Genomic DNA, 12216 nt, shown 5'->3' on the forward strand with positions numbered 1-12216 from the left:
TATATAATATACCAAGCCAAATCAACCCAATATATCAAATATGAGGGGTCAGGAATTGTTTAATTGACAGTTGGGAATAGCTTCAATTGTTTGGTATATTTGTTAGTAGGTTTGATAGATTGGCTTTGGCGGCAGCGCTGGATAATGGCGAGTAAACCAGAACTCAAATATGTCTCCGACTTCTGGGTATCTGTGTCGTTCTCTACGTGTTACTTGGGAGGAATCTATCTGCGATGCTTATTGTACAACGTCTACGACAGTCGGCTTGGCCGTCAACCCAGACGGTAGACCTGCCACCGCCATTTACCTGCAACAAGTCTTCCACCTGAGCTTTACCCTCGAGTAAGCCGTGATCAAGAATAAAACGGCCACAGTCTCCGCCGGGCCGGGGAAAATCACCAGAAAGTTGCAACCTGCCTAGCCAGAACCAGATACTTCCATCTAACTAGGCAAAGCGTTCCGTCGTGGCCCATAGCCCATGACTGCCAGCTAGAACCTGGGGTAGTTTCGTATCTGTGCTCAATATTCAGACTGAACTAGCGCCACATACTAGACTCATAGATAAGCAAAAGGTCTTGCGGGGAAGGTTTGACGCAACATCAACCCCGTTATTGGTCATGCTTCCATATTTGCTACGATTGTGACGATAGGCTCTACATCGCCACCTCCGACTCTCCGATGACATGGAGGACATTCGGGAAGAGGATTTAATGCCGTCCTTGGCGCAAAGTACTGAAGCATTATGCCTTTTGACGGTACGGCCGGACCCCAATTTCGACGGACTGGTCTGGCAGTTGCGCTCCAGGGATGCAGGCGTGCGTGTGAAAGACCCCACAACCTGCTCCAGGCGCAGATGACAGCTAAGCTTGCCCCAGACTCTACTTCTGGTATCAGCTAGCGCCATCGCCAGGTTCGAGTTACAAGGTCAAAGATGACGCTTCTGAGGCTGGGGTGCATGTCTTTGTTGGTAGAGACAACTCATGTTTGGGTCCGAGATGGTTTGCGGGGAAGTTGGAGTAGACTGAGAAGCCCATCCCAATTAGGCAGTCACTCGCCGAAATGCCGGCGAGTTCGCTCCTCTGTTGGATGATCCATTCGCATCATGGAACGCCCCCGGGCGAGGCACGTCACGCGGTGTGGGTCGAACGCTCGGCCATCTGAACTTGGCGAGTCGATCTCTGTCCAATGTTGTACCAACTCTTTCACAGTCCTCTATTCCCCGCCCGTGATGTACTCAGTCTGCGAGCTGATGTGCCCCCCTGTTCCAGTTCCAACCAGAGCACGAATGAATTGCCGGGAATGTGTGACCGCAGACAATTGACAGGCAGTCTACCCCGTGGGGGAAGCACGTTAGCTCCCGGCTGTCTGTTTCTCCAAGAATCGAGAATCTCCAAAACAGTCCGCCCTTGACATTCCCTCTGTCCTGATTGGCTGGTCGCATTGACCATGTCCGCTGTTGCCATGGATGTAGAAGTTGATGTTAAGAACATCGGCCAAAGTATAAAGAGATGAGCTGAGAAGCTATTCAAAACTTTTGTCTCATCTTGTGCTCGACACGGGTTCAGAGGAAATCTCAACTAGACCATCCACCATCACTCTCCGGGGCCTCGGACTAAGAGCCTTGCACCCCTTCTTCAACCTTTCTTCCGTGTCCCGGCTCATTGTGTGCAACGGACGAGCAACCGTCATGTCCGACCTTGAAAAGACGCAGTCGCGTAGCGGTGCTCACAGTCAGGTTGAGGATGTCAACGCCAACATCCTAGCTCAGGCCGACGCGCCGATTAACTACGATGTTGATGGCATCAAGGGCATCGTGCGGTCCCCATACGTACTCGGGGCCGCCCTCTTGGCCTCATTTGGTGGATTCTCCTTCGGTTACGGTACGTCCACTCAGAAGTGGCAGAATCGTCATGTGAAGATTGTGTCTAATCAAGCGCGTCAGATCAGGGTGTCATCTCAATCATCCTGGTCATGCCCCAGTTCCACGACCAATTTCCCGAAACATCCCCCGACCACCCGAGATATGGCTTCAACACCGGCTTCATGACTGGTATGCTTGAGTTCGGAGCTTTCATAGGCTGCCTGTTTCTCCCATACCTCGCCGATAAGATCTCCCGCAAATGGGCCCTCACGATCGCCACATTCTTCTTCTGCGTCGGCGCCATCATCCAAACCGCGGCCCATAACTACGGCACTTTGGTGGCCGGCCGCACCATCGGCGGAATTGGCGTCGGAACCCTGGCCATGGGTGCGCCATTGTACATCTCTGAGATTGCACCTCCGAACCTGCGAGGCTCCCTCCTCGTTCTGGAGTCCATCAGCATCGTCATTGGTGCCATTGTCGCGTACTGGATCACGTTCGGGACGCGAAGCATATCCGGCGAGTGGGCTTTCAGGCTCCCATTTGCTCTGCAAATGGCTCCGGCGCTGATGGTGGGCCTCGGCATCCACTTCTTCCCGTTCTCTCCGCGTTGGCTCGCGATGGTCGGTCGTGACGAGGACAGTCTCGGGGCTTTGACCAAGCTCCGCCGTGTACCCATATCCGACGAGCGCGTGCAGGCTGAGTGGAAGGGAATCCTATCGGAGGTGCGATTTCAGCAGGCAATGGTGGCTCGCGACCACCCGAGCACCAACGCTTTTACGGCCGAACTTGCGCAATGGGCGGATCTTTTCAGACCTCGATACTTGAAGCGCACCACCATTGCCCTCGCCATCCCGTTCTTCCAGCAATTCTCAGGTACGATGACCTTTTCTTTGCCGATAAGGAGATTCTTTTAACACTCTTTATTCAAGGAATCAACGCGTTTGTATACTACGCCCCTACGTTCTTTGCCGCCCTCGGCCAGAAGGGAGACATGCCCCTGATTTTATCCGGGATGGTCAACATCTGCCAGCTTATCGCCGGCATTCCGACCTTCCTGTTCCTCGACCAAGTCGGACGTAGGAAGCTCGCAATTGGAGGTGGTTTCGCCATGGCTGTCCCCCACCTCATCATGGCAGGCGTGGTCGGCAAGTTCAACAGCAGCTGGGACGAGCATCCCGCCATGGGTTGGCTCGGCGTTGCCCTAATTTGTGAGAAGCCCGGCCCCTTTCTCGTAGTAAACATGAACGAGTGGCGGAATACTGACTCGCATCGCACACAGATATCTACGTCCTCTGCTACGCGACATCGTATGGCCCCTTGGCGTGGACCTTGCCCGCAGAGATTTTCCCGAACTCGAAGCGCGCCAAGGGTGTTGGAGCTGCGACCGCCATGATCTGGCTGGCCAACTTCATCATCGGAGTGTGTGTTCCGGAGATGTTGATCAAGATTGGCTGGGGCACGTATCTCTTCTTCGGGTGTTTCTGCGTTGCAGCCGGTGTCTTCTCCTTCTTCATGGTGCCTGAGACGGCCCATAAGTCTCTGGAGCAGATCTCCGCCCTGTTTGGAGATCACAGTGTGGCGGAGGAGCAGGACATCCGCAGGCGCATTGTGGAGGAGATCTGGACCGACCCGAAGTATCAGGTCTCCAGTATGCCGTAGACGTGGATGGTGCGGAAGCCCTGCCGCATCCGAGGTTGTATTCGATGTACGAATTAAGGTTTTCTAGCCATGCCGATACCCGTGTGACACGATGCGTGAACGAGACCGAGATGAAGATTCGCTGGTCGTTATCGTGAAGACATATTAAAGCTGAAGAGCTGAAGGGCCAGACTCGTCATACCGCTCACTCCAGAGCCTCAAGGTTTGTGAGCTGTCATACCAGATGCATTCCAGATGCCACATGACTATCAGAGAACATTGGAAAACACCAAAATCCAATTTCTTGAGGTTCGTGATCGCAAAGCAGGGGAAATGATATCATGGCATGCAAGAATTTGCCAGGAGGTAGGCGCCGTGGATCCCGCGGACAGCTTACACGTCCCAACTTTTCACACGTATTTCTACATGCTTACTCCACAGCCAACACCGTACTGCGTTGGAGACTCAGTGTCAGAATCAAACGCACGCTGTAAAGACTTGCAGTGCGGGGTTCGACTCCCCCGCCAACATCTCCTTCCAGGACAAAACTATTCCTAACGTGCCCTAGAGACGGCCAGATGGAGGCCTTGGATGAGCAGGGATTGGTCGCTGAAGCTAAAGCCATCTAGAGCCGCTAGGCGCCCACTTCGCCGAGTAATGTCCTCTTTATGCCCTTTTTATATGTTCCGCACTGCCCCACGCCAACGGATGGTGTCGGCGAACTGCTTCCTTCCTGGGCCACCTCGACATTTTCTTTGCCTCAGCCATGGTATGATGCCTTACTCTGAAGGGCGGGAATGGCTCCACCACAGAGACGCGAACGGATCGTGCCGTGCGGGAAATGCAGAGGTATGTGGTATTTTGACCTTATATTTCCCATCCTCCAGTGTTGCTGTTTTTGTTCGTTCGTCATGCCATGATGGTGGTCCGCGCTGTCCGCGGACATCACGGAGGGATGGATGTCTTATCGTCTTCGCCCCCTGTTTTCTCGCTTGAAGGTGTGGTCGTCGAACATGCCTGGCTAACCTGATTGAACATAGAAAAACACCTCAAATGTGAGTTATTGCGAATGGTCCCCTTCTCATTGGCCTACGTTTGTCTTGGCGACACGGCCATATGCATAGGGAGTTCCTGATATTGACGGTGGACCGCAGGCGACGGCGAAACACCATGCTCTGGCTGCAAGAAGTCAGAGTCTCACTGCGTACGCGTGAGTAACCGCTTCAGGTTCAAGCGCATGGTCGCGTCAGAAAAGAAATATTCCTTCGATGTGAATCAACCGTGGCTGCACGCAAGTGCAAGTGGTGGTAAGACCCTTCCTAGAAAAGCCCTTCTGCTGATATCTACCGGATGGAACTCTAACACCGGCTTTGCAACACGAAGATACACAGAAGCCTCTCGCTATCGTCGACGAGTCCAGCAAGGCCCCCAAAAGCAAATCAATACCTCCTCCCCCGAATCCCAACCAACCGACGTTCGAAGCCTCGATCACAGTGACACAGCCCAAGGCAGCTGACCAACTCACCGCAGCAGCCGAGGCCCTGCATTCATTTTCGCAAGGCGGGCCTAGTAGTCAGTCAGGGTCAGCTAGTGATCTCGTCACGAGACTATCACCTAATGCCCAAGCACGATCGCAACAATCCTCACCAGCTGATGCTGAAGCTTTCGACATCGGATTAGGGGGTGGAACCCAAATAGCAAATGGGACAGCGGGCTCAAGCCATGGACATGCGTCATTCTTCAATTTCCAACCGGTCGCGACACCTTCTTCGAGCATAAGCACGCCATACACCAGCATATCTGCACCGAGCCCGTCAGTTCCTCGCTCGATACCTGAAGGATGGAGTAGAGCTATTGTCAACGGCCGACCGAGACGACCAAGTTTGCTTTCGCAATACCAGTCACCCGTCTTTGAAGATCCAAACGTCGAAGCTTCGTCAGTTGCAGGCAGTATCAGCGAGACTCCGCAATTAGGTTTGCAGGAAGGGTGCCTTATCAGATGCTTTATTGAGAATCTTGCTGCAGCTGTATGTTTGTCTCGCCATGATCCCCAGCAAATCTTGAAGTACCCCCCTACTTCTAATTTGTTCCAAGTGCTCACTCAACTTGGTCACATCCAGTTCGATACCACCGACCGAGATCGTCATTATGTCCTCGTGGTGCCCCAGCGCGCAGTCTACAATCCCCTCTTGATGTACGCGATATGTACAGCGGCAGCCAGATACTTGACTCAGTTATGGTCAAACAAGGGCCCGAACCAAGTAATCAAATACCACGGCATACCTCTCCCGAATCTCAACAAAGAGTCTGCCATTCACTACCATAACAAGTGCATATCCTATCTGATGGACACGTCAACGGATCCGGCACATCCATGCAATGATGATGCCCTCACTGCTATCACAATTCTTCGCTACCATGAACAGGTCGACTGTAGGGCATTTCAATACTAGTTACGACACGATGCGATGCTCTTGCTAACGACGCATTTCTTGCAGCCCATCTCACCGGTTCCGACTCCGAGACATACGTCAGCGCGGTTCAAGCTGTGTTCCACGCCCAGCAAGAAGACACCATTGGCCTCTTCAGCATCATCTATCATCCCCCACGAGGCGCCGATATCTATGCCCCAAGCATGCCGTCATTACGGCACTCCGCGACGCTCATCGCCCTGCGTCAAGAGATATGGTCCGTCCTGCTCTACCGACGCCCCTTCCGACTTCCCCTCTACGGCGCCGAAGACTGCTCCCAGTTCGAACCTGACATGGTCGCCGACGACTTCGACTGGGCCAACCGAATCCTCGTATGGTGCGCCTACGTCCTCAAGTTCTGCTTCGGCACGTCTTCCGACAACACCATCGATTCCGAAGACCCTAAGTCCCGAGTGGAGCAGTGGAACGCCCTCAAAGCCTTCGAGCACAACTGGGACGAACACCTGCCTCCCCACTATAAGCCCCTGGCATACCAAGAACGCAACCCTGAAAAGGGCGATTACTTCCCCATCATTTGGCACGCGAACGACTGCCAGGTGCTGGCGTTGCAACACATCGAGCTGACGAGGATCATGTTGGCGGTGCATAGCGTGAAGAATCAGAGATTGGGCATCGGCGCACAGGCAGCAAACCAGGCTTTCGAGGAGTTGCTGCGAGATGCGACACGCAAAATATGTGGCCTCGCGCTGTCGAATCACAGGGACCAGCCTGCGATGGTGACTGCTGGCGTGGGCATCTCTTTGTGTGGAGAGTACTTTCACGATCAGGGCGAGCAGCAGGCCATTGTAGGGTTCATGGCGAACCTGGAGAGTTTACACGCATGGCCTACCAGTTCGGTAGTCGATGCGTTGAGAACTGCATGGGGCACAAAGTAAATCGCCGGGGCAGCGATGACCTATTTACACGAACGCGATATCTCTCGTCGTAGGTGCTGCGTCATTCGCAATGTGTCGCTAGTTTTATCGGACTTTTGTCGGACAAGACTTGTTGTCTTCGCCTTACGTGGGAACATGGGCACGATTAAGGTTCAAGCTTGAACCTGCAGGAGGTTGCATTTTTAATCCGGGTACAGGCTTGTCTCGGTTGAACGGCAACCTAAGTTCAGATTCCGATCGAAGTTTATCTGGAGACTAAAGCACTTTTAGACAAGCATCAGCGTCGGGTCATGAATTCTGACTCGCTATGCATCTTCAAATTCAAAGACGTTCAACTTCCCACCACTCTGTTCTTCGGAAGGTGATTGCCGGTCTCGAAAAGCATCGGCCCAAGCCATTCATAGCTCACATCTCGGTCAGTGCCCAAGAAAATTAGTTCCGCTGGACTCCTTTATCATCCAATGAATCTGCCAGCTGAGGGACGCCATCCGCGTGCTCGCTATCGCGGCCATTGTGGATATGAGCCTCCTTCTCGATCTGCTGGATGTCAAGCTGAGCAACCTGTGCATTTGATCCGTCGATAACCTTCGCGAGCTCTTCGAGAGTCGGTCCCTTTGTCTCCACGTACTTGAAGAAGACGAAGCACAGTTCGAGGAAGATCCAGCACTATCAGCTTGGTTAGCGCACCATGTCTGAAGACCTGATACTTTTGACTTACAGTGTAGATGAGATAAAGCTTCCAAGTTTCTCCTTCGAAATAATCCAGTGCTACTGGGTTGGCATAGTTGTTAAGAGTCAAAGCCGACTGAATTGCGATGTTCAAGATCATCAGCCCCTTCGCTCGTAGAGTGTAGGGGAGGATTTCGACGGCATAGCTGATCAAGAGGCCGGACCATGCGATGGCGTATGCGACGTTGAACACCCAGATGAAGAATATCATGGCGTGGTTGGCTCCTGGTGAGCTGTATTCTTCGTACAGCGCACAGGTCAAAGTCCAGAAGATGAAGGTGCCAAACATGCCCCCGGTGGAGAGCAAGAAAATTGGGCGACGGCCGAACTTGTCAACCAAGAGGGCGAAAGAAATGGATACAATCAGCGATACCATAGATGATCCACCCGACAGCTAGCATATGGATGTCAAATGAGCTCATGTAGAATCAAGGATTACCAAGTGAAACTTACACCGAGCTTTTCGGTTGAGCCAGTAATTCCGGCGTTGTCATACAATATGTTGGTGTAATTACTGATGATCGCGTTTCCCGACCACTGAGAAAATATGCCAAGAGAGATGAGAATCATGAATCGGTATCTGTTACCCGGGGTGCGGAAGAAGTCGAGGTAGCTACTGTGATTCTTGGCGGCCTGTTCCATCTTGATAGTCTCTGTGATTTCGCGGTACTCGAACTTTACCGTCGGATGGTCAACGTTGCCATTCGCGTGGTATTTGGCCAAAATTGCCATCGCATCGTCTAGCTTGTCGTTGGCGATAAGGTATCGAGGTGACTCTGGGACCCCTAAGAACGTAAGTACAGTGTCACAGAGGCTCAAGATTTGACTTACACCAAATGCCGACAACTTGCACTACAGATGGCTGGACTCATGTTCAGCAATTCAATCACAGTTATTTTCAGTTAAAGAGACGCTTACCAGGGCTTGCAACAATGCCGGGATTCTCCAGGACCACTGGTTGTTCAAGAAGTTGGTGCCGAACGATGTCCAGGCGACGACTTCAAGCCCGAATGGTGCGTCAGCATTCGGTCTGAAATGACCATGTTAAAGGTCACTTACGCAAAGCTCCTACATTCCAAAGACAGTTGTAAACGGTCGTTAGCCTTGCTCGATGCTGAGGGTGGGCGATCTCAGTGAGAAGCATGGGTGACGCCATCTGAGAGAACGAGTTTCCGAAACCCAGAAGCACGCGCCCACCCATAAAGCCTGCAGTTCATTAGTCACAGGGTAGGCTTTCTGTCAAAGAATTCTGAACGGACCTCCCATGTTCTGGCAGAAGGCCTGAAGTGCAGCACCTGCAATCGTGATAACACCACCGATGACAATGGGCAGTCGCCGGCCCCAGTGGTCGGTGAAATAGGGGCTTTACTTATTGTCAGTAGATTCTCATTCCATGAAGTCAGAACCGGGGGGGTCGCACACGATAGGAATGGAGGCAAGACTCCCAATTTGATACAGAGCAGCTAGAAGCCCCAGGAGATGATCGCTGGGGCTGTCAAAGTACTCCTTCCATGACTCGAAATTCTGCACGGAGTTAAAGAACATTCTGTCCGGTGTGAGTAGCTGCAAACTTTCGTGATAGGTTGTCGTAAACTCACCCATCGTATCCAGTACTAGCGGACGCAATGCAAAGGATGAAGGCATGCCAATACAGAGCCCTCAACCCAGGGTCGCGATACCATGTGACATGTTCGAACTGAGGGGCCTCGTCTTGAGCATGAACTGTGGCCTCTTTGTTGGGCTTGGTAGCCTTGATCTTGGAAAACGGCCCCATGTTGTGCGGCTTTCCCGAAAAATCGTGTTGATGAATATCAGACGCGAGCGACCGCTTGGGCTGACTCTCCACATACCTACCTCGAAGTGGGGAGCCTAAGGTCTAAATATCCGGGGAAAAGTATCCAAGACGCGCTTCGGGTTGTCGGGAGACCTCCCCGTCTCCTGTTCTTGGGATGGCCAGGTTGTATCACATGAGCTGAGTTGGTCCAGTCGTGCCGAGTGACTAGCAGAATTACCCAAGATGTGCTCAGCTCCTTAGGCGGGCGGCAAATCAGGAGTCCAAGCTTACATCCCGGGCGACAATTGTATGCTGGGCGGCCTACCTACCATACAGAGACATCTTTCATGTAATAAGGCTACATATCATCCAATGAAAACTGTTTTGTAATTTATCCGGCATGCTCTTGGCCAGTGGAGTGCCACGAGGCCAAGGCTGAGGTTCTAAGACTCTCGTTGGAATACCGAGACTCTGCCCAGTACGCCAAGTGGCTTGGTGGGCCTTGTATGGATTCAGCTCCCAGCCCGACTCAACCGCTACATTCGGACCTTTCTGCTAACATTTTCTTGGGTGTCATGTGAGACAAGAAGCGTGGCTCTGTGATGGTCAATAACCTGAAAATCCTATTTTTTGTTGATACGGTGATATCGACATCCAGAGACATGAGGCCTTCGGGTTTCGGCCCTTCCTGCCATCATGAGCGCCCGATGGACAAGCTACTATTCGTATGGTTTGAGCTCTAGATGACCCGGAACAAGCCATTTAGTTACGCTAGTCCATGTTGCTGACAGGTACAGATCCTCACATACAGACTGGGATCTTGGGCCAGTGTGAACCAGGTCCAGTTTGTTGAAACTGAAATATTTCACATCCATACTATTCTTACAGTCATCATCTCAAGCTGTGATCCTAAACATGAACTCCAAGCAATGCTTCTGTCAAGTACCCTGCGTAAAATTGTTATCAACCAATATCAGCATGCACATCTTTCACCTCGCCTCCTCGTCCGCTCTCCAACTCTTGAACTCGCGGGCTGGTAGCTTCAAATCGAACATGCGATCAATTTCGATCACACTTCGCCCTTTCATTTCCGGAAGGAAGAAAAAGCAGAGCACGACCGCGATAGCACACAACCCCACGTACAAACATCCCGTCTTGGCACCCAAATTACCGGCGTCTTTGTTGAACAGATACGGGAGAATGATACTCAAGACAACCGAAGAAGCCTGTTGGACCACTCCACCCAAACCTTGTGTCTTGGCGCGAAGTCTCAAGGAGCTGGTCTCGCCCACGACGGCGTAGCCCGCAGGCCACACGCCCATGCCGCAAACCACGATGATGGCAATACATCCACCAGCAGTGAAATAAGCGACGACTGGCCCCCTCCAGAACCCCGAGATACTAACCCCAACCCACAGGATGTTGGCCACGATCAGTGAAACGAGGGTGATTTTCCTCCGGCCCACGCGGGATAGGACCCACATGCCAGCGAGATTGGCAAAGGTGCCAGCGACGATGCCACCGATGAGTATCATCAAACTGGTACCAGACGCCATGCCGATGGTCTGGAGAAAATAGCTTGACTTGGCGATGAGGTCAAGGCCAAACATCGCGGGGAACAGATTGGCCATAAACACGATCATGGTGCGGCGAAGATGGGTTCCTTGGAAGCACGTAAGGTATGTAGCGCCTACAGACACTTCCTTCTCCTCCTCGATGCTGGCTCTGATCTTCTTCAAGGCTTTCAAAGCGTCGGCTCGAGGGGCGTAGAGCTTTCGCGCAGACTCCATTGCTTGGTCTGAGAGCCCTTTCTCTTCCAGGAACGCTGGGCTCTCAGGGAGAATGATGGAGAGGATGAATGGAACAAGAGCCAAGGTCCACTGTGATCCAAAGGAGGCGAGATAGCCGGAGCGCCCAGGGTACTTATTCAAGACAAAGAGGACGATAGACCCCAGCAGTTGACCGACGAGGTTGCCGGTGGGTACGAGCCCCATAGCAGATGCACGCAACGCGGTCGGCGCCGTTTCAGAAATGTAAGTCATTGCCGTGACTTTCAGGATACCGATCGCCAGGCCTTGGACGAGCTTGCCGACGAAGAACATGGATCGCATGGCGTTGATGTTGGCGGGTAGATAGGAGAAGAAGATGCCGGCAACACCTACAGCGCAGATGATGCTGCCCGTCCGTAAACTGACTCGACGACCGACTCTGTCCTGGAACCAACCAGCGAAAACGGAACCAAACGCCATGCCTAGTGGAATAGCTGCAGACCATAGAGAGATCCAAAGAGATGGAATAATCCATTCGTCCTCGAAGATCTCGCCGTAGTCATGTTGGAAAGGCTCAACAGCAACGATGGTGCCGACGATTACCAAGGCGTAACCCCATCCGATGACAATGATTGTCAGTGACAAAGCGTATGCAACCACCTTGGGGTACTGGCGGATGGCTTTGCCGAGTGGTAAATCGGGCTCTTCTTCATTGACTGTGCTCGAAGTCTCGCTTGCTGTTTTCATCAGCGGGTTTGTGGAGTGATCACGCGTATGACGTGGGCCGTCCGGGTACAGGCTGCTTTCCCGGCCCGTCCTAGAGCCTGTAGTGTATGATGGACTCGGTTCGGCCATTTCAATGGTTTCGGTGTTGGTCGCTCCCACGTTTGCGGGGCTGTATTCGCCGCGGCGGTCATACGAAATGTCCATTGCCGAAGGAGTTGACACCGAGTAGGGTTTGTTGTTGGGAGCAATGGGAGTCAACAAAAGAGAGCGTAATGATATTCGGAAACTTCGGTAGTTGTGTAAAAGTGTTATGGTCAGTGATGTCGGGTTGATGAGATCTAATGTCCTT

At 52.5% G+C, this 12216-nt stretch overlaps 4 protein-coding genes across 4 annotated transcripts; 2 read left to right on the forward strand and 2 right to left on the reverse strand.

The window, feature by feature from the left end:
- Positions 1 to 1687: 1687 nt before the first annotated feature.
- COL26b_012178 (uncharacterized protein) lies at positions 1688 to 3523 on the forward strand (the record flags this gene model as incomplete). Its single annotated transcript, XM_053184825.1, has 4 exons — positions 1688 to 1880; positions 1943 to 2737; positions 2794 to 3072; positions 3144 to 3523. The coding sequence occupies 4 exons, from the start codon at positions 1688 to 1690 to the stop codon at positions 3521 to 3523; spliced, it is 1647 nt and encodes a 548-aa protein (XP_053031206.1).
- Positions 3524 to 5920: 2397 nt separating this feature from the next.
- Positions 5921 to 6869, forward strand: COL26b_012179 (uncharacterized protein; the record flags this gene model as incomplete). The annotated part of the gene is made up of 2 exons (XM_053184826.1): positions 5921 to 5954; positions 6001 to 6869. The coding sequence occupies 2 exons, from the start codon at positions 5921 to 5923 to the stop codon at positions 6867 to 6869; spliced, it is 903 nt and encodes a 300-aa protein (XP_053031207.1).
- A 432-nt stretch (positions 6870 to 7301) lies between these two features.
- On the reverse strand, positions 7302 to 9372 carry COL26b_012180 (uncharacterized protein; the record flags this gene model as incomplete). Its single annotated transcript, XM_053184827.1, has 6 exons — positions 7302 to 7535; positions 7588 to 7992; positions 8052 to 8383; positions 8858 to 8961; positions 9019 to 9144; positions 9197 to 9372. 6 exons carry the CDS (start codon positions 9370 to 9372, stop codon positions 7302 to 7304), a joined length of 1377 nt encoding a protein of 458 aa, XP_053031208.1.
- Positions 9373 to 10361: 989 nt separating this feature from the next.
- Positions 10362 to 12071, reverse strand: COL26b_012181 (uncharacterized protein; the record flags this gene model as incomplete). The annotated part of the gene is made up of 1 exon (XM_053184828.1): positions 10362 to 12071. The coding sequence occupies one exon, from the start codon at positions 12069 to 12071 to the stop codon at positions 10362 to 10364; it is 1710 nt and encodes a 569-aa protein (XP_053031209.1).
- Positions 12072 to 12216: the final 145 nt, after the last annotated feature.

This window comes from Colletotrichum chrysophilum, assembly GCF_026319265.1.
Source record: "Colletotrichum chrysophilum strain AFK26 chromosome Unknown scaffold_166, whole genome shotgun sequence".
NCBI lineage: Eukaryota > Fungi > Ascomycota > Sordariomycetes > Glomerellales > Glomerellaceae > Colletotrichum > Colletotrichum chrysophilum.